Source organism: Leptonychotes weddellii, chromosome 1, assembly GCF_054177405.1.
Source record: "Leptonychotes weddellii isolate Sample4059 chromosome 1, ASM5417740v2, whole genome shotgun sequence".
In the NCBI taxonomy this organism is placed as follows: Eukaryota; Metazoa; Chordata; class Mammalia; order Carnivora; family Phocidae; genus Leptonychotes; species Leptonychotes weddellii.
Window position 1 is genome coordinate 181,132,607 of NC_138369.1, and position 20,323 is coordinate 181,152,929.

At 46.7% G+C, this 20,323-nt stretch overlaps 1 protein-coding gene across 5 annotated transcripts in view; it reads right to left on the reverse strand.

Moving 5' to 3' along the window:
* Window positions 1-2,533: 2,533 nt before the first annotated feature.
* The window catches only part of TIAM1 (TIAM Rac1 associated GEF 1), a 374,369-nt gene continuing 356,579 nt past the window's right edge, over window positions 2,534-20,323 (reverse strand). For all 5 annotated transcript variants that reach the window (XM_081799219.1, XM_081799233.1, XM_081799229.1 and 2 more), the window contains 6 exons: window positions 18,700-18,808; window positions 14,063-14,121; window positions 13,473-13,575; window positions 11,082-11,169; window positions 8,613-8,785; window positions 2,534-5,052 (listed from right to left, as the gene is read on the reverse strand). In XM_081799219.1, the coding sequence (XP_081655345.1) occupies window positions 4,583-5,052; window positions 8,613-8,785; window positions 11,082-11,169; window positions 13,473-13,575; window positions 14,063-14,121; window positions 18,700-18,808 (1,002 nt within the window). In that variant the 3' untranslated portion in view covers window positions 2,534-4,582. The remainder of the gene's footprint in view (window positions 5,053-8,612; window positions 8,786-11,081; window positions 11,170-13,472; window positions 13,576-14,062; window positions 14,122-18,699; window positions 18,809-20,323) is intronic.

The following is a 20,323-nucleotide window of genomic DNA, read 5'->3' on the forward strand; positions in this document are numbered from 1 at the left end:
CCCCCCACACACATAGCCCCCCCCAGCCCCACAGCACCCCCACAGCCTCAACCCCCCATAACCCCACACACCAGCATTAAGGCATATCCACTTAAGTGGGAAGAACTTGGGCAACATCCCAGCGGGACACAAAATGCTGGGGGCCCTGCTTGCAGAGGTGCCCTGCGCGGGGAACCGGAGTCGGGCTAACGGAAACACCAGTCGGCCACCAAACGTGAAAAAGCCTGTGGGCAAGGAGAGTCGTCATGGCCATTGTCACCTCCGTGGCTGGAGGACTGGAGAGAGCAGGGAACTGAGGGAGTTTCCTGCCAGCCCGGCGGGATACGAGCCTGAGAAAGAAACTAAGTTAGGGTGAAAAAGGCATGGTTATGTCTGCGTACCTGACTTGGAACGCTCTCCGGCTCCACGCTGATGGCCTCAGAGACTGGACAGGAGGGCAGCCCCAACTCCAGTCTCACCAATACCACGAGCAAACTGTTAGAATAATCCTGTCAAGCGCCAAGCTGGCTTCAGTCATCCCCTAAAAGGAATACAATGGGTGCAGAGAGAAATGTTTCTGGGGCACCTGGGTGGCTCAGTGGGTTAAGCATCTGCCTTCGGCTCAGGTCATGGTCCCAGGGTCCTGGGATCGAGCCCGGCACTGGGCTCCCTGCTCAGCGGGGAGCCTGCTCCCCCTGCTTGTGCGCTCTCTCTCTCTCAAATAAATAAAATCTTTAAAAAAAGAAAAAGAAAGCTATGTGGTGGAATTCAAACTTTCAAAAATTGAGGGATACAGCAGAGCCTGAATATACTTTAAGAAGTATGATGTGCTTCGAATCATTGTTCAACATCAAAACGTTTGGATATAGCCAAACCAACACTTCTCAAACTTGAACACGCATAGGGATCACCTGGGGATCTTGTTAAAATGCATGTTCTGGCTCAGTAGGTCCGGATGGGGTAGTTTCTGTGCTTCTCCCAGGCTCCCATGGTTCAGGGCCAATGTGGCTGCTCCACAAACCACACTGCAGAGCAGGTTCTCACCTGCTCATGTGGGGAGGGAGTATTCTAGTTCGCACAAGGCAGGCAGGAGAAAACGTGTTCGCCTGGAGGGCAGGTGTCGGTGGGGTAAACTCTGATTGGGTAAGGTTCATAAGGGACTGAGGAATGGTAAGATCAGGACTCTGAAAGGGAAGGGAATGCCCAAGACCGCATTTACTTTTCCTGTGATTCTGTGGAAGACCCAGACAGTGACAAAATGTGGTGGCAGATTGCGGGCTCAAGAGCTCACCCACCCAGGCCAGTCTAAGCTCTGCACTCTACCCCAATACTTCCCCAGGCACCCCTCAGCCTGCCCTTCCGGGAGGGGACAGGAGACTGGGAAAGTGCTCAGTGTGGATATAGATACAGAACTGTGCTATTTCCTAGTCTTCAAATCAATAGACCTAGATGCTGGGGCGCCTGGGTGGCTCAGTCGGTTAAGTATCCAACTCCTGATTTTGGCTCAGGTCACGATCTCGGGATTGTGGGATTGAGCCCCGAGTTGGGCTCCGCACTCAGCAGGGAGTCTGGTTGAGATTCTCTCTCTCCTTCTCCCTCTGCCCCTCCCCCTGCTTACTCTTTCTCTCTAAAAATAAATAAATAAATCTTTAAAAAAAAAAAAAGGCCAAGATGCTGAGCAATTGCTTTATTTATTTATTTATTTTTTGGTTAAAACTTCAAGCTTGGGGCGCCTAGGTAGCTCAGTCAGTTGAGCACCTGCCCTTGGCTCAGGTCAAGATCTCAGGGTCCTGGGATCAAGTTCCTCATCGGGCTCCCTGCTTCTCCTTCTCCCTCTGCCCCTTCCGTACCCCTCTCCCCACTTCTGCTCTCTCTCTCACTCTCAAATAAATAAATAAAATCTTTAAAAAAACCCCAAAAACTTCAAGCTCTACAGACAGAAAAAGATAAATACCATATGACCTCACTTATATGGGGAATCTAAAAACAACTCCCCCCAACCAAAACCAACCAATACCAACCAAAACCAAGCCCATGGACACAGAGAACAGACCGGTGGTTGCCCGAGATGGGAGACCGGACAAAATGGGTCAAAGGGGGCAAAAGGTACAAATTTCCAGTTCTAAAATGAGAAGTCCTGGGGAAGTAATTTACATCATGGTGACTACAGTGAAAACGCCATACTGCATATTTGAAAGTAGCTAGGAGAGTGGACTTTGAAGTTTCTCATCACAAGAAAAAAAAAAAATTTATAGCTCTGTGTGGGGACAGATGTTCAGCGGATTACTGTGGTGGCCCTTTTGCAACATATACAAATACCGAATCGTTATGTCGTCCACCTGAAAGTAACACAATAGGTCAATTATACCTCGATTTGGAAAAAAATCAGTCAAAAGACCTTTAAGCTCTACCAAGTCAGCTTTCCCTTGATGCTCATAATTATTGAGAGAGAGAGGAAAAAACGGGCATTCCCAAGAATTTCCTCTCACAGAACTCTTTCCAGCCAACAGTCCGTATCCATCCTCCCGCCCAAAAAGGCACAGGACTGTCCAGATACTTTTCAGTATTTTTATTGTTTGACAGGCATTTACAACGTTCCATTCGTAGACCTAAAAACATAAAAATAGACCTTCTTTCAGCTTATAAAAGAAATATATAAGAACTTCTGACATAGACACGTCATGACCTTATGTACAAGAAGAGAATGGCACCCTCTCCAAGCACCTGACTTTCCAGCATTTTCAGACACAACTGTTGCACTGGGATTAGTAAGTGTGACTTTATCAGAAGCCTCTGCTTCACTTTTCCATCTGGACACAATCGAACTGGAGGTGATATGGAACAATGCAGTGGTACAAAGGGTATAGAAACCATTCTAAAGCTTTTTAAGAAAATCAGAAGATATAGCAAAAATTTAATAGAATAAAACTTTCAAAAGATCAAGCTCAAAGCCCTGGAAACCCAAAAAGGGGAAGGATACAGGGTGGGGAAGCGGGTAAAGCAAGCAGGGGCATAGGAGCATGATGTTCTGAACTCTCTATTGTCTGGAAATATAAAGTCATAACTGATTTTTATAAAATATAATTCCTAAAGCTACTATAAAATTCAGGTCTTTAAAGTACCTACTGATGTGTCAAACACCAAATAGATATTTTCCCCAAAAAGAAAGTTTTCATATTATTTAAACCCTTCTTAGGAAGTGGACATTGTGAAATGGGAAGAAGGAAAAAAAAAAAAAGCTATAAACCGTTTAAAAAAAATCGAAAGTGCTTTAACTTGTTTTTGTTCTTCCTATTTGGAAATCTGTTTAGAACTTTAGCTTTTTAGCATGTTTACCCTGTTTTGTTGGCATGTACAAAGTATGAAACACAAGGTATGTTTTTGAAGAGGCTGTTGTGTTAAGAGATTTGGTATGGACTGTCGGGGAAGGGATAGGTAATCTATGGATGAAGATGCAACTCTGATGGGAAAACCAATGATCACCATGGCAACCCCTTGAGAAGGAGTCTCCCCTCCCCCGCCATGTGCAACAGACACACACACGCCCATCGGGTGTCATGTTTAATCCAGCCAAACTCCCATCTCAGAGATTCAAACATAAAAAAAAAAACAAAGAAAACAAAAAGAAATCTTCTTCTTGGAAAAAAAGTTTCTCCTAAGCATCTTGTTGGCCTTTCGTATATAAATATAAATCACCATGCCTCACTCTCTCTGTAAAAGGTAAAATCCTCATTTTTTTTTTTAGACTCAGTTACACTAACACTGTAAAATTCTCATCTGTTTGTGCCCCTGCATCTCAGGTAAAATAGAAAAAATAGTGGGTTTTTTTTTTTTTCAAGAGATAAATTTGGATCTCTTCTCGAAGAGTTTGGCATCTTTACAATTCTATGCAAAACTAGAACTTCCGACACGGACATGGAGTAAGACCAGCCATAGACCAAAACAGAAGAGAGAGAGGAAAAAAAAAAACGCCAACGGCTCATCAAAACATACACCTCCACCGTCTCCTCACACATTCTTAAAATACACAGATATTCTCAGACATTGAAGAGGGAAAGGAGTGAGAACACTGTTAAGCTGTACAGTTGCTTTGTGGCATTTTGTGTTTGAAGGTGGTTTCCCCAACTAAGAGATGGCTTCTGGACTGATTTCAGATAGAGTGACTTTTAATTTTTTTTTTTTTTTTTTTTTTTGTGCTATCCCTTCAACTAATCTGTTGTACATACTTCAAACTCCTGGGGGTCACTCGCTTTCCAGTGCTGTAGGATCTTTTTTTTTTTTTTTTTCAGTTTTTTAATTCTTCCAGCCCTGATTAGTTGAGAAATAAATAAAAGCCCTTAGTAATATACAGAAGATGGGACTCGAGCTTATTTGGGATTCTGAACAATTCTTTCCGATGTCGTTAGAAATGACGAAGTTGGGTGGCTACGTGGCTTCGGAAAAAAAGTCAGCCACCAAGACCGTGTGTGCAAGAGTGCGACCTAAGGGAACATTCTCCTCCTCGCGGGGACAGGAGGGGGACAGGAGGGGGGGCAGAGTGAGGGCAGGGCGGCGGGGGCGGGGGGGGTTATCTACACACACTCTCTAGGGGGGAAAGGGACAGTCAGATCTCCGTGTTCAGTTTCCTGGACGGGGCAAAGTCTTCACGCCTAACCCAAATGACTTCCTCACCCGGGCTCTCCAGGCCTCCATTGATGCCCGAGAGGGCGGCTTGCTTCTTGAGCTGCGTCATGCGGGACGCGTGACTATCCAGGGCTCTCCGGCCTCTCTCCTGCTGACTGATGGAGGCAGCCTGTAGCTGCTCCTGGAGCTCTGTGTCCACTGCGGCGCCCTTCACGGACTCGCAGAACTCATCATCGTCACTGAGGATGTCTGTCTCCTTGATGTCGTCCTGCTCTTCGTACTGAGCAAGATCAAACTGTTCCTCCACCCACCGGTCAGTGTCCCCGCCACCGGGGGGCTGCTGGGACTCTTTCTCCGGGCTGCTGGTAGAGATGGCATCAGAGTCAATGGTAAACCTGTTTCGAGCCAGGCGCCGCCTCCTTCTCCCAAGAGACTTGCTTGGGGCGGACACTGCACACACACACAAAAATATAAAAATCAAACCCCCACATGCTTTACATGCGATGACAATCCAGACAGGAAAGCAAAGAAAGGAAAAACTACATGGGATTTATTTAGTGCCTTGCTGTCGTTCGGGGCTTAAAGTCCAGATTTCATCAGTCTGTCTTAGAGTCTTTACTCCGCATGGATGTCTGGACTTGAAGGATGTTACAGCAACTGACCGAAGGGCAAAGGAGGGGGGTGGACAGAGGGACACGGGGAGGGGTGTTGGTTATGGGGAAAAGGGGATTCACCTCCCTCTGAGACAATCCACTTCTCTGTCCTGTGCTGCACCCAAGGAGACCACCGACCTTGGGATTAGTTAGTGCTCTCAACCCTGACACTGTCACATGGCACAGAGCTCTGGGGGTCCCCAAGGGCTGTCCCAGAGACATCTAGCTGGAATGGGTCTTTAGTAAGGGTGGGGGATGCTTCTAGAGTTCCCATCACCGTGATGTGCCAAGGAGGCAGAAGCACTGGGCCAAGCTATACTGCTTTCTGGGAAACCAAGAGGGCATGGCGTCCCTCACACAGAGCCTAGAGCAGAGCTACTCTCGGACATACCAACTCTCCGGTGGCCGCCCTGCCCTCGTTCTGCCAAAGCCCCACATCCACTGTGAAGCTACACAAATGGGAGCCGTAGCCCCCGCTGACTATGTTCTGTGTATCACTGATTTCTCTCCTACAAAGCAATTAAAATATCGGTGCCTGAGTGGCATGAGAAATAAATAATATATGACACCCATGCCATTGGGCCTCCAAGTGCTCTAGGAAGTGACTAACAAGAGAAAACAAATATCAGAATTCATTCGTTCACCCTACTGCCTTCTGGGAAGCCAGAATTATTCCAGACAAACACACAAGACACCACCCAGTCAGGCAAACGAACATTCCCACCACACACACACACACACACACACACACACGCGCGCACGCGCACGCCGGCAAATGCTGCCCCTCGCTAGTCAAGTGGCTACTGTGTGAGACCCGAGGAGGTGAAATGCAACGTGGGCTTTCCAATGGAGGGGGAGAGCCTGGACACCAATTAGGACCAGCATTCCTGAAACCTAAGCCCTAAAAACCATTAAACTGCTTCAGTGCTGCTGGAAGTGAGAGGACCATCCCCAGTGACTACCAAACACAGCAGGTCCCAGGCCAGTGAGCGGGCCATCCTCTGCCTCAGACTCCTGTGTTCCCATTATGGTTCCGAGGTGTTCTACCATCTTAAAATACAGAACAAATGGACATCCCTCTTGATCAAGGAGGGCAACTGAAAAAAGGTTTCCAGAAAAAAATGGAAAAAAGAAAAAAAGAAAAAAACCACCCACGGTGTCTCCTCCACTGGAAAGAAGCAGATGTCCTGGTCAGTTTTATCCCAACACCCTGTAGTGGAGACTGGCTCTCTCCAATCACCTTACTAGAACTACCTCAGTTCAAAACTGGGCTCTTGGAAATATTCACTAATGACCTGCATGCTAAAGTATTTAGGGGTAAAATGTGTTGATGTCTGTATTTTTGAAATGTGTCAAAACTAACGATGGATAGATGGATAGATATGTGATAAGGAAAATACAGAAAAAGATCAATTATAAGAATAGATGGTAGGTTCTGTATGTGTATCATTCTTTCAGCTGTTGTATCTGAAATTTTTCATAAGAAAATGTTGAAACAAAAAAATTTTTTAATTGGGCAGACATACAGTACTTTCAGACTTGAGTACTGAGGCAGGATATTTGGCTTTACTGTCCTTTTCCAAAAGAACAGAGAAATAAACTACCTGGGTATACATGACAATGCATAATGAAGCATGAGTATTTATCCTTTATTAAAAGGATACGTAATAGCCCAGCCAGCCTTCTGGGGTTCAGGGAGACAATCTCTGACTTGAGTATTTCCAGTGCATTGTTAAAACTGTAGCTGACCCACTCAAGCACCATCTTTAAAATTATCTAATGTGAAGGTCCTGATGATAGTGAGGAATTTCAAAAGCAGAATAGCCGAAAATGAGCCATCGGGCAGAAAATCTTTCAATTAGCCAAAGCCAACAGGCTGACATGGAGGGTTTCTCTTGGGTATCATGACAGTGTAAGGTGTGGGTTGGTTTTGTTTTCTTTCCAAAGGGGTCTCAGCAGGAAAACTTCTGAGGGTCCTACAGGGTACAGGGGCTTAGGTTTCAAAGTAAATGCAGCTCGGAATTGAAGTCCCTTGAATAACAGTCGAAACCTGGTCAATGACAGGCGGGTTTCCTAAGGTTGGGACATGAATCCTCAATCCTAATTTAAGCATCCCCTGGCAAGTAAAAGGATTAGGTGAGACAAGTCTCAGGAGAAATGCTCTGTTGTGAGCTTATAAAGGGATCCACAAAGCTTTCTTAACCTGAGGACTCCATGAGAAATTGTGGATACAGAGGTATGCAAGACTCTTAAGATACCTTGGAGAACCCAATAGAACACTGGGGGTTCACTGCACCAGGTTTTCAATAAACACTTATCAACTGATTGGAGAATAGATTCAAGATAACTAACCCCCAACATTAGTCCAACTCAAGAGCTTAAAGCATGTAATATCCCATGTCAAGCTTTGTAGGCTATGTCTGCAAAAACCTCCAACCATTCACAATAAATTTTATCCATGCCTCTTCGACACAACTGAGAATAGGCGGAAAGGTCATCGAGACAAAGGTCAGAACCTTTTAGCAAATGCAAAGGAAGGCTCTTTTATTGGAATCTTCCCCGAAAAACTCGGGGCTGCCTCTTAAGAAAGGAGTGATAAAAGTGTTAATATCTTGATGTCATCAATATATCTACATTATGAAAACATCTTTCTTCCTAGATATATTTTACTGCTGGTTATAGATGGTAGCATAGGTCTTCCTTCCTCCCCGCTCCACAGTGACAATTCTAGTCCTGAAAGACTATTTACTCTGGGACCATTTAAACTCTACATTCCTCTTTACCAATAGCAGCACAAGGCTTCCCCAAACTAACACTGAAGCTAAAAATAAAGTTGCAGGCATAAGGCAAGGGTAAAAATCTGATGTGTCATCTGGTCTACCAAACATGGACTCCTTACTGAGAACAGGCATTGCCGTGTTTCCAGATTACAAGGCCACCATGTTCTCAGAATGGTGGGCCATGACCCTGCTGAGACATGACACACTGCTTTTGGCTAGAAGCTGTCATGCAAAGTAGCGACTCTCATTCCACAAGCAGGCTGAGAGAGCCCCTCCAGAAAGAGAATGCGCTCACTTCCTGGCTTGGCGAATGAGAGAGGAGTCCCCAGCCAAAAGGAGGAGGGCAGCAAAGGGAAGCTGGAGGGAGGGCAAGAGGAGTAAACGAAGGGCGGATCCCCAGGGAGTTGCTGGGAAGGAGGCAAGGGCAAGGAAGCTCACACCAGGGAAGAGCTGTGCTCCAACGTTAGCCCCCACAAGGCCACGTCTAATTCTTGCTCAATAAAAACGTCAAGCTCACTGGAGTTCTACAGTGGAGCGGGGGTGACGGGGATCTTGAACGTCGGAATCCCCACAGTACCTGCCCTGCTCATGGCTGGCCTGGCCCCTTTGAGCGCACACAATCTTTTTCCTCCAAAAGGTACATATTGCTGGGATGAGGGAAGGCTTTCGGTTTTGAGGAGCTGTCTTCTGTGCTTATCACGCAGGATTGAATGCACAGCCTTCAGGAAATCTTTCCTGCTCTCTGGAGAGCTATGAAAAGAAAAGAAGATTGACACGTGTTAGGGGAAAAGTACTTAACACGTGGGGAACTTCTAATATTCTCGGGTGCAGCCCAACAAACATCCCCGAGGGCCAAAGGTTATAAAGACTGAGGCCACAACTCCAATTTCTAGGCTGAGCCATGTTTTCATCGCTGGTGATAGAGAACGCATACTTCTTTCCCTTTACGCTTTGTGATTCATCTGCAGCTAATGTGGGACAGACAGCCGATTAATGAATAGATTGATCCTGCACCCAGACGTTGCCAGATTCTGCTCTTGATACTTAACGGCAAAGCCTTTCATTCTAAAATGCTTTTGCAGGCAATTGAACCACAGGATTCTCAGCTCTGCAGAGCACCCGAAGTCTGATGTCCCAACCAACATCGTTAGTTCCCTCTTGAGCTGGCCTTCTGTTAAATACCAACTACTCCCATGACACATTTCAACAAGTTAATGCTACATTGTAGAGAACCGAACAATCTTCCCAAGTCCTAATTCCCACAGTAAAAAAGTACTTCCTAGGTAAGAGTCATTTTTCTCATTAGGTTCTCAGTATTTTTACCCAGGTAAGTGTCCCCTGGTATTCCTTATTAATGACGAATATGGCATCTCTAGGAGCAGGCTCACCAGACCCCATGGACCTTACCAACAAAACCACAAATGGTAAATATGGCACCCAAACCACATGTGGATCATTTGAAAAAAAATGTCAATTCTCATCCCAGGAGCCTCCCACATTCTGCCTTTTATTGATTTCTCACTCAACACAGAGAGGTGATGCAGATACACAAAACAGGGGCTTTGAAGTCAAACCTACCTGAGTTTGAACTCAGTGTTCATTTGCTATAATATTTTAGGCAAAGTACCCTCCAAGAGCCTTGGCTCCCCATATGTAAAATGGAAGAATGTACCTCAGTCTGGCTAACTGAAATAATGCATACAAGGGGCTTAGCATAGTTCATGCTTGGTTAATGTGCCTTCTTATGATGCTAGCAATAACATGAAAAAATACTGCTAATAATCATAACAACATTGATTCTCTCAGATCTTTTTTTTTAAAAAAAAGATTTTATTTATTTGTGAGAGATAGAGAGCGAGAACACGCATGCACAAGCAGAGGGAGAGGCAGAGGGAGAAGCAGACTCCCCGCTGAGCAAGGAGCCTGATGCAGAACTCAATCCCAGGATCCCAAGATCATGACCTGAGCCAAAGGCAGATGCTTAACCAACTGAGCCACCCAGGCATTCCAACTCTGTCAGATTTCTTTGTAGGGAAATTACAGCATATTACTACCCGAGGTGTGGGGTACTGGGGAAGAACTGAGTAAATCACTAAGTACTCACGATTAGGTTAAAGCCTAACTGAGTACAGATCATATGTCAAGCAAAATACACCGGAACACTGGCCATCGGGACCATTCATTGTGACATTTTTTTAGGCAAAAAAACAAAGAGAGGGAGAACTGGCTGCATTTGAAAAAGGTCTTAAAGTCTCATGGAGGAGGAGGAGGAGGAGAGGGAAGGACAAGGGGGGAAGGAAGAGAACAAGAAGAAATCAGTAGAAGCCCTTCTAAGTGCAGCTTCCTCCTGAGATCTGTAGGTGAACCTGAGCAACCTGTGGCAACCTCCCTATCCGAAATTTCTCGACACGACCAGGACCCGGGTAGCGCCCGCACACCCTCTCACCTCGTCCCAGCTGGTTCTCCATCTGCCTCATCTCAGACATGCCACAGTACAAACAATGTGTCTAAACACCAAAACAAAATAGTACAAGACAGCCACGTCCTTCTAATCTACTTCTAATCAAATGTAACTATGGGAAGAAAGCCCTCATTTGAACATCGCATATACAAGAAAATTCCTACTTCCTTTTAGAAAGATATGGAGTTAATGAGGTTATTGTCTATGTTCTGATAAAATCAGTTTAACGTGTCCAATTAGTGTTATTTCTTTTTAAAGATTTTATTTATTTATTTGAGAGAGAGAGAGAGAGCAAGCATGAGTGGGGGGAGGGGCAGAGGGAGAAGCCAACTCCCCACTGAGCAGTGAGCCTGACACAGGGCCCGATCCCAGAACTCTGAGATCATGACCAGAGCCGAAGGCAGACGCCTAACTGACTGAGCCACCTAGGTGCCCCCCAATTAGTGTTATTTAATAATAAGTGTTGCTCATTTCTGAAATGTACAAGAAAAAGCATGCAGCGTCTAGGGACGCATAGGCTGACGTGCAGACCCCGGAGCGGGGAGGGACATTGAGCCGTCACATCCCTCCCGGCCCCAGGCTCACCTGCAGCACAGATGGAAGACCCTCTCCGGCCTCCCTTCAGATTCAGATTTCACATGGACAATTTCACACACAGCGTTTGCTTCTGCATCTAGACAAATTAAAACGAGAACGAATTAGGGTGTGTCTCAGAGATTTATTTGCGTTTTTACAAAAGCATTTTCTACGCCTTGCTCTAAGATTCCAGAGTGCAGAGCCTCCAAAGGCCAAAGGCACCTCACTGCCATCCTTGTCATCTTAAAGAGACAGAGGGAAAGCCTTAATGGGTGTGAAGGAAAAGAACACTTGGAAAATTTCCAGTTGCTGAACTCTCCTGCTGGATGGTCTAGAAGGGCAATCAGTCCACCATATTGATTCCAGAACTGCCCCCTTTCGATGCACGGCCTGTTTGGCGGACCTGTTTCAGCTGAGTGAGGAGCTGTAAAGGCAGATTCCATCAGGCCAGTGCTAAAGACGCAAGTCCTCGTGTCCGTGGCGGGCGCCCTCCCTGCGAGTGACCAGGCCTAGGGCCCTGGACAAATGGGGTTCTGCTTTCTCGGCACCCCCAGGGCGCCCACTCTGAGGGAAGCAAAAATGGGATGCTGAGAAGGTGGGGAACAGTTAGGCTTTAATTTCTAAGCCTTACAATGCTTACAGTACCATACCCTTTTAGGTCCTGAACAGACCGTTTGTGAAAGGAACAATCACTCTAAACATCGAGACTGCACACGGTGAGGTCTCGGCCTTCTCCAGTGGGTCAGAGCCCTGGTCACAAACCCTCACTGTGCCCACATTATTTAACCCCAACCAGGGCTCATCTGTCAAAATTTCCACAAATCTTCCCAAATGAAGATAAACATCAAGCAACTGCACGTTCTGATTTCTCAGATCCACTGGAACATATCTCATAATGAGAAACATGTTGGCTGGTCTTTATAACTCTGTTAGAATAAGCTTTTATCTTGATTGTTTTAAGCTTGATTTGAATGAAAAGCAGAGTGAGAATGGAATGGCATATCACAAAGATGGCTCTGTTTTCAAAATTTAAATTCTTTGTGTATTTAGTCCTCAATGAAGGGAAAATTTCTGGCTCAGAAGCCTGCAGTTTTCTATAAACATAAGCGTTCCATCTTATAAACCAGGCACAAGGAAACACAAACTAGATAATCTGCAACCTAAGATTGCAAAATAGGACAAGAATAGTGTTTAAGTGCCCAAACCTCAGAATGCCATTACAGCTGTGTTAGATCTACAATGTACAGGGTCTCGCAAGTCAAATTGTTAAGTAAAAAGGCACCAGAGTAAATCTCTGTGCTGGAAGATCAGGAAGAAACCTTCTTAAGGCAAATGTATTCATTTGTCTGATGTGGGTTTTGCATTTGACATTTTCTACTGCAAGGGATCACAAAAGTGTAGGAAGCTATATCTAGTTGAATTTGGGTGAATAATTGAAGGTTTCCTAAATACCACATGACATTGGACTAAGGAGACGTGGTTTTATGAGGATCACAGCCAATATTCTTGCTCATGGAGGTGACAGGTAGAGGTGGGGGAAAGATGAGCAATACGCAGTGGACATATCGGATGCCAGAGAGGATAAAGAAAGAGGGATCTACCGTGTATGTGTGGAGGTCCCTTCCATGGCCCCCCTGTCTAACCAGATGGCTGCACCCGCTGGCCTGAGAGTTTCTACCTGACCCCCAAGGTGCCCCCTCTGGGGTGTGCTCAGGAGAGCCACTGCTGACAGGTCTTCCCTAGAATGGCCTCAAATTAGGCTCTGGATGGGGCCTCCGAGTGACAGAAATAGTCCTCTTGGTCAATACCCTGCTGGCGTTCACGGCTCTTCTCTTGAGCTTACAGCACCATCTAATTCATATTAACAAGTATATTCCTTGCTATCCGACAACTCGCTTCACTGCTATTTGGATCACAGAAAAAGGCCCGACATTTCAAAGGCCTCCACACTAATACAAAGTTTGTAATGCTTCACACACACACACAAATGTATTTGATGGCTTTTTTGTGCTTTTGGTGGTCTTTTCCAGTCTCCCGGTTAAAAACCAAGTGAGTTATTTTACATGGGCTTTATCTGCTCATGGTCTCAAGGATTCTGTCCAGAAGTACAAGACTCACTGCTACTCCGACATCAGGCACTGTAATATTAATATATACAACAAAACGACTGGAATTCCTCGGAACGATATTGAAGACATCACATCCATTCACTTGGGTCATTCATTCATTCAAATAGTTAATAAATGGCTGGGTAAACGAGGCAGGGGAGAGACTGGGGGAAAAGAGAGTTAAATATAGGAGAAAAAAAGGGTAGTAGGGTGGTTCGACCAAGAGCATGGGTTCAGACCAACAATTCACACACACGTCAAACACGTGCACCCAGCACGTTTCAGGGTTTACCTGCGCTCGCCAAAGCTCGAACCTGCAGAGCTTCGGTAGGGATCATGTGCCGAAATCGGAAGGGGTCCCAGTCCTCATAAATTGAAAGCCTGTGAGATCCTACCTGTAGGAAGAGAAGGAACCAGGTGCCTGAGAATAGTCTGCTCTAGCCTCGAGCGCACCCGCCCCGCCCCCAGAAGATCAGTGAGTCTGGAACCCCCACGCTCGTCTGGAGGGACATCAGCCCTACTGGCACTTTGGTTCGTCCAGCGGAAAGCGAGAGGCCGTGTGATAAACAAGCACGGGGTGTGCAAATGAGTTCACTGACCAGATCCAGGTAAAAGAGAGACACGGGAAGGCGGAGAAGAGAGACCCCCAGAAGGAGAACAGAAAAAGCAAACAAGTGTGGGGAAGGTTCTGGCTACGGCAGGCCCGATAGCTATTCGCTTTCATGCTCTCAATGTGAGCCTGCCAGAGAGAAGGCAGGATAGGCAATTTCCTCCAGTCCTTAGCAACACTTCAAATGTGTTTAAAAAGTTTAAAAAAAAACAAAAGGCAAGAAAATCCTAAGAGGCTGGTGTCTGGCCAAGGGGTAGAAATAAGATTCTTACAAGTTTCTTCTTCTGTTTGGAGCCATCTTTATATACAAGGACCACAGCAGTTTTGAAGACTGGAAAAAAAAAATAAAATAAGACACAGGCGGTTACAGCACATAACGTGTGGAGCTTTCCCCTGAACCCCACTAACGTGGAGTTATCGACACTACAGCTCGGAAGAAGGCAGCGAGATGAGCCAGAGCCGACTTCACCTTCCGCCTGTTCACCCAGCCTATTGAAGCAATGCTTTCCAGGTTCCATAAAAACACAGAAAGCCCAAATAAATGGAAATAAACCCTTCCGCCCCACTGGAAACTTTTGGGTTAAACACCGTTTAACTATGGTGTCATCTCAAGTTTAAAACACCAGCGATACACATGTTAACAGAAATGTACTAGGTCAGTGATAATAACAATATCGCTTACGGCGATTTAGACTTATGCCAACCAGCCTAATAGTACACATACACGCACAGAGTGTTCAGAGTTTGGGACACAGAATTCATCTTTCTGACCCGAAGAAATGAAAATTAGTTTATGAAGCAGAATGCATTTGCACTTCCTCCCAAAAGGCTGAATCACAGGAAGCATTTAGAAACAGGGAGTAGGCCGGTTTATTCTTCCAGTCTTTGAGGGGTGGGGAGACACAATAGTTATGCACAGTCCATAGAATTCCTTGAACAATGCCAAGCATGGTGACCACTCGGCGACTCTGACCCCTCCTGCAGGGGAGGAAGAAGCGGCGCCCAGAGGGCCGGAAGCGGAGCGAGCCCATCCTTGGTTCTGGGTGGCAGGGACTCCATCCCCCTGCATGCCCTGGCCCCAAGGCAGAGCCGAGGCCCCGTCAGTCCCACGGCAGCCGGAGGGGGCACGCCTGGTGTACCAGACCCAGAATTACAAAGGGAATGGATGTTCCGAAAATTCTTCACTGGGGTGGGGTGGGGGTAGGCTCCCAGGCCCTATGGAGACCAACCCAAAGTGTCTGGTTCATTTTCCATCCTATTTCCATCCCGCCTCCCCTTTGTGCAGGATGGCTCTCACCTTCCTTGAAGAAAAGAGCCTGAAGGCATAAAGAAACCAACTCTAGCCACTGGGTCTGGACTGCTCCTGGCCCTGCACACTCACAGCATCCGGCCCCCCTCAAGAATCCCAGAGGATGGACTGAGAGGCTCCCTCTCCAAAGTTCCCACTGGCCAAGGAAGCTGCACCAGCTCTGCACAGAGGCTGAGGCTGGCACCTGAAGGGGCCCTGTGTGCCCACCATGAAGCCTCCAGAACTCACAGTGGCCAGGATAACCGGGTCCTTTAAAACTGAGGGAGCTCCACTCCAGGAGAGGGTGTCCAGTGACCTGAGTCTCAGAAGACCCACCACGTTCCTGGGACCACATCTCAGTGGGGGTAGTTGCCATGGTTCTAAAAAGGCTACTGGTCTGCCTCAGTTTACCTTGACCTCAGCCATCTTGGATCACAGTGGTGGGGCAGCGTGGTCCTCAGCTGGGGCTATGGCCACCTCCTCCTTAAGCTCTCCCTGATCCCCTGGGGCTATTTTCACTCAACTGACTCCAAGTGCTGCCCAATCTCATAGACACGACCTCAATCAAAACTCCTAGCTACCCCTGCCAGCCCCAAGCACTCCCTCCACTCCCCCAGAGCTGATCATCTAATACCCCAAAGGCGGAAGCCTAGACAAATTATTTCTTTTTCTTCTTTTTTTTTTTGAGGTGAGGATCATCAACATGCAGTACAGATTAGCTGTCCTGTGAGCAAAATATCAAGGTACTAGGTTGGCAGTACATCGATTTCAGTTTCAGAAGAAAGCTGCACTGTTTCCTGAGATTAGAGATTTAAATCAAGACAAGAGACAACCATGTCTTAACCCCAAAGCTGCCAGTTCCGTGGTAATCACTCTGCTTCCCTTTACAACAACGCCTCCTGATTTTGAAAGGCATTTCCAAGGCTCTGTTCATGCCACCAAAACGGCCCAACGTGGCACCTTTACAGACTGGGAATCCATAAATAATCTCCTTATGGTGACGACAGTCTGCCTTTACTCATAACCCTGGCTTTAATCCTTCCTGCTTCTCTTTACTATTACCCTGGAGACAACTCTGAAAAAGCTTGCCTCCCCTAGAGCCTCGGGCGCATCTCCCCTTGCTAACTCTGGCGCCTGTGGGATCCACTGGCAGTGTGATCACTGATGATGGGCTGGGGGCTCCCTTCTGGGGAGCCACCCCCCCTCCTAGCCCCAGGAAGCAACCCACGGGGCAGGGAACAGAGTGACGCAGAGTGAAACACACACTGTTCTCCATCTGAGACTGTGCAGCGAGGGGCAAGTAAAAACCCCAAACCTCAAAACCAGCATTTTCCAGAACCCTTTATACCACTGGATGGCAGACTGGGGCCCGCGGCCCTGAGTACTCAGTACAGCCTGTGAATACAGATGCCCATTTGGTTACATATTGTCTATGACTGCCTTTGACGACATATGGCCTCTTGGCCCTTGAAGCCTAAAGTATTTACTATGTGGCCTTTTACAGAGAAAGTTGGTCGACCCCTCCTTTCTCCCAAATTATTTTCTTCTTTTAAATCTGTTTCTTTCTTTCTTTTTTTTTTTTTTTTAAGATTTTATTTATTTGAGAGACAGAGAGAGAGCATGAGGAGGGGGAGGGGCAGAGGGAGAAGCAGACTCCCCGCTGAGCAGGGAGCCCGACGCGGGGCTTGATCCCAGGACCCTGAGATCATGACCTGAGCCAAAGGCAGACGCTCAGCCGAATGAGCCACCCAGGCGCCCCTAAATCTGTTGATTTCTAACCATAGGAAATCTGTACAATTTAGGAGATAGTCATGAAAAATCCCAGTGTGGAACTCTGGAACCATTCATCTGTAGCCCAGAATCAGAAACAGGTAGATGGTGTGGGTCATCTACTTTGGAATCCTACCTCCCAGAAGCGACCTACCAAGAAGCACCCGAAAGCTCCCAGCCCTTCCAAGAAGAAATTACAGTATAAGAGACACAACTGGTAAAATTATCCCCACCCCTGCCCAAAGCAGCAGCTCATCAAAAACTACCAACATGTTACAGTATCCCAATACTTTCTTGTCTGTCATATCTGGTCACACATTTTCCTTGCACACTTCTACCCATCTTTGTTATTTTTAAGGAAACGGTATCAACAGCTCTAGTTACTCTTTGAAAATATTAGTAACGTCACTAAGTTTTTCAGTGAAGGCTGAGTGATCTAGGCAGGAAGTTCGACAGTCTTTATGTTCAATGCTCTGATTTTAATACCACTAGGATGTTCCATTTGGGGATACTCTGTTCACATCGTGGGGGAAAGAAAAAAAAAAGTGTTCAGTTAAAGAAGCAATAAGCGACCACGCCTTTCCCCTAGAAACACGAGGTAAGGTAAGAGAATGGAAAATACTAGATTTCTTTTATATTGTGTGCCTACCCATGACTCTCCTGTGGGGGCTTGGAAAAGATACAACATAAAACAAACACATGCGCTGTTGGTTGTTTTATACTCAGAACAGCACTGGATGTCGAACAACAATTTTCCTGCAACCAAGAGCCATAGTTCCTGAATTACACGCAATTCCCATAGTTTTCTCTCTCAAAATGCCTATCCCGATACAACCAAGTGAGAGTTCTGATTGCAGCAACTGGATCCATCCGAACTAGTTTATTAAAAAATAAATCATTCGCAAGCATCTCTGCTTTGGCTAGTATTAGTCACGCGACTGAGAAGCACCTCACAACTGATCAAGGCACCCCAGTGTGGTCCCAAAAGGTCAGCTGTGAACCAATGTCCTGAATCCTAGCACCACCCACAGCAATGGAGTCAGAGAGACGAGGAGAGAGCTCAGATTTGAGGTCTCAGAACAAGGCAGTGTTGTCTTCATTTTTCACATGAGTTTTCCTTGGCGTATTATTAACCCGTTCTTTGTTTTGTTTTGTTTTAAAGATTTTACTTACTTTATTTGACAGAGAGTGAGAGAGCACAAGCAGGGGAAGCAGCAGAGGAAGAGGGAGAAGCAGGCTTCCCGCTGAGCAGAGATCCCGACGCGGGGCTCGATCCCAGAACCCTGGGATCATGGACCTGAGCTGAAGGCAGATGCTTAACCGACTGAGCCACCCAGGCGCCCCAACATGTTCTTTTCAAAAGATATTCAGAGCAGTGACAACAACAACAAAATCTTTCCCTGCCTGTGTGCTGATACATGGGGCAGCCCGGGTAAGGGCATCCTCTCTCTCCCACGTAACGGGGTGGTGCCACTGGCCAGATGGACCTGGAAGGTTTAGTTTACTATTTGGGACATGTTGGTGGCTGGGGCAGGGAGACCGACTCAGGTAACTGTAATGAACTTAACGTTAATAAACTGGGTCTTGAGAAAGAAATATTCTTATTTTGAAAAATAAGCCCAGCTCCCCTCTCTGTGCTACCCCCTACCAACACTGTTATTATTATTTTTTTTAGAGAGAGAGCAAGCAGGGTGGGGCAGAGAGAGAGAGAGGGAGAGAATCTTAAGCAGGCTCCACACCTAACACGGGGCTTGAGCTCACAACCCTGAGATCATGATCTGAGCTAAAATCAAGAGTCAGATGCTTAACTGATGAGCCACCCAGGCGCCCCAACCCTGTTCTGATACATACCAAAGGCTGCCAATTCTGGCTCCTTTTTCCACTTTCCCAGGGAGGCTGGCGGGTTTGGCCACATCACCGTGGTGTGCAAAAGCAGGTCCCCCATGCTCAGATCTGCAACCTGAAAAGCAGGGACAGAGCAAACCTTAGCGGGTGGTGTTATAAACATACAGATTTTCACATTTTAAAATCTGGCAGGCTGATGTCAATCTTACCTCATGAAAATATTGTCTTTAAAAACATCTGGTCACTTTTTTTTCTCCCTTTATCCCACGTTTGTCTACAAGAATTTCAAGAATAAAGTGGCAAAAGGTAGAAACTGGGGCCCCTCCAAATTCACACACAGTAAATCTGTCAAAACTATCTCCAGAATTGGCAAAGGTCTGTGTTCAAATGGAGACAGGTGCCCAAGGAGAGACGAATGGCCATCATCACAGAGATCCGCCCCAGAAAACTAGGCCTTTCCACCTGTGAGTTTAAGCCCCCTTGGAGCCAAGGTTTTTTCCAGGAAACAGTGGAATCAATTATTTTTTCTTCTTCTAGCTCTTTGTGAAGATTTCATTTCGCTTTCGAGGAGGGAGAAGCCAACCGAGGAGTTTGAAGAGCGCTCTGGAAGGGTGTGCAGCATGAGCTCTGGGATTCGCAGACGCCGTGAGGTCCAGTCGCACAGCTGGGAAGGTCAAGTGCCAGCCCATCCCGGTGAGTTCTGGAGAGCACCAGACACGGTTCTGCAGTAATCCGGGGCCTACGCCTCTCGACAGCCCTGTCTGCCTTTCTCACCGGAGTCCGGGGCCCTCATGCGAGCCCACCCGAGTCTCCTCCTACCCTCTCAGCAGCACATTCATCGGTGGGAGGATCATCTGGTGTCTCGACCTGCTCTCAGGGCAACCACATCAGAGAAAAAGGCTTCGTAACAATCAGAGACCACAGTCCACCCCCGATAAATACCGTAAGCTGTCGGCAGGCTCTGCACCCGCAGAAATCAAGCTCAAGGCAGCATTTCAGATATTTAAAACGTTGATGTAGGGGCGCCTGGGTGCCTCAGTCGTTAAGCGTCTGCCTTCGGCTCGGGTCATGACCCCAGGGTCCTGGGATCGAGCCCCGCATCGGGCTCCCTGCTCGGCGGGAAGCCTGCTTCTCCCTCTCCCACTCCCCCTGCTTGTGTTCCCTCTTGCTGTCTCTCTCTCTGTCAAATAAATAAATAAAATCTTTAAAAAATAACTAACTAACTAACTAACTAAATAAATAAATAAAACGTTGCTGTTGAGCTTCTCAAAGACACATGTTCTGTTGCTTATGCTCTGACAGGGTCTCTAGATGCAGCGGCGACTGAGCAACCCTCTGCTGAACCCAGGGCCATCTGGCATTGCTCTTCCTGAGTCACCAAGCCAGACTACGATGCTGGCAATGTGGATCCAGCAGAAAAAATACAGTGGTGTTGCTGCCACTGTTGTGACTGGGGGTTCGTTAGAATAATAATTACTCTATTATTGACCTGTGTTATTAGCAGTATAGGCAAGGGTAAAAAAAAATGTCAGCCATCAGATTAGCTTGTCTGGACATATCGAGTAACGAGCCAACCAACCTCCCAGGACAGGATCAGCCAAGGAAACCATATAGTCTCTACCACCACTGC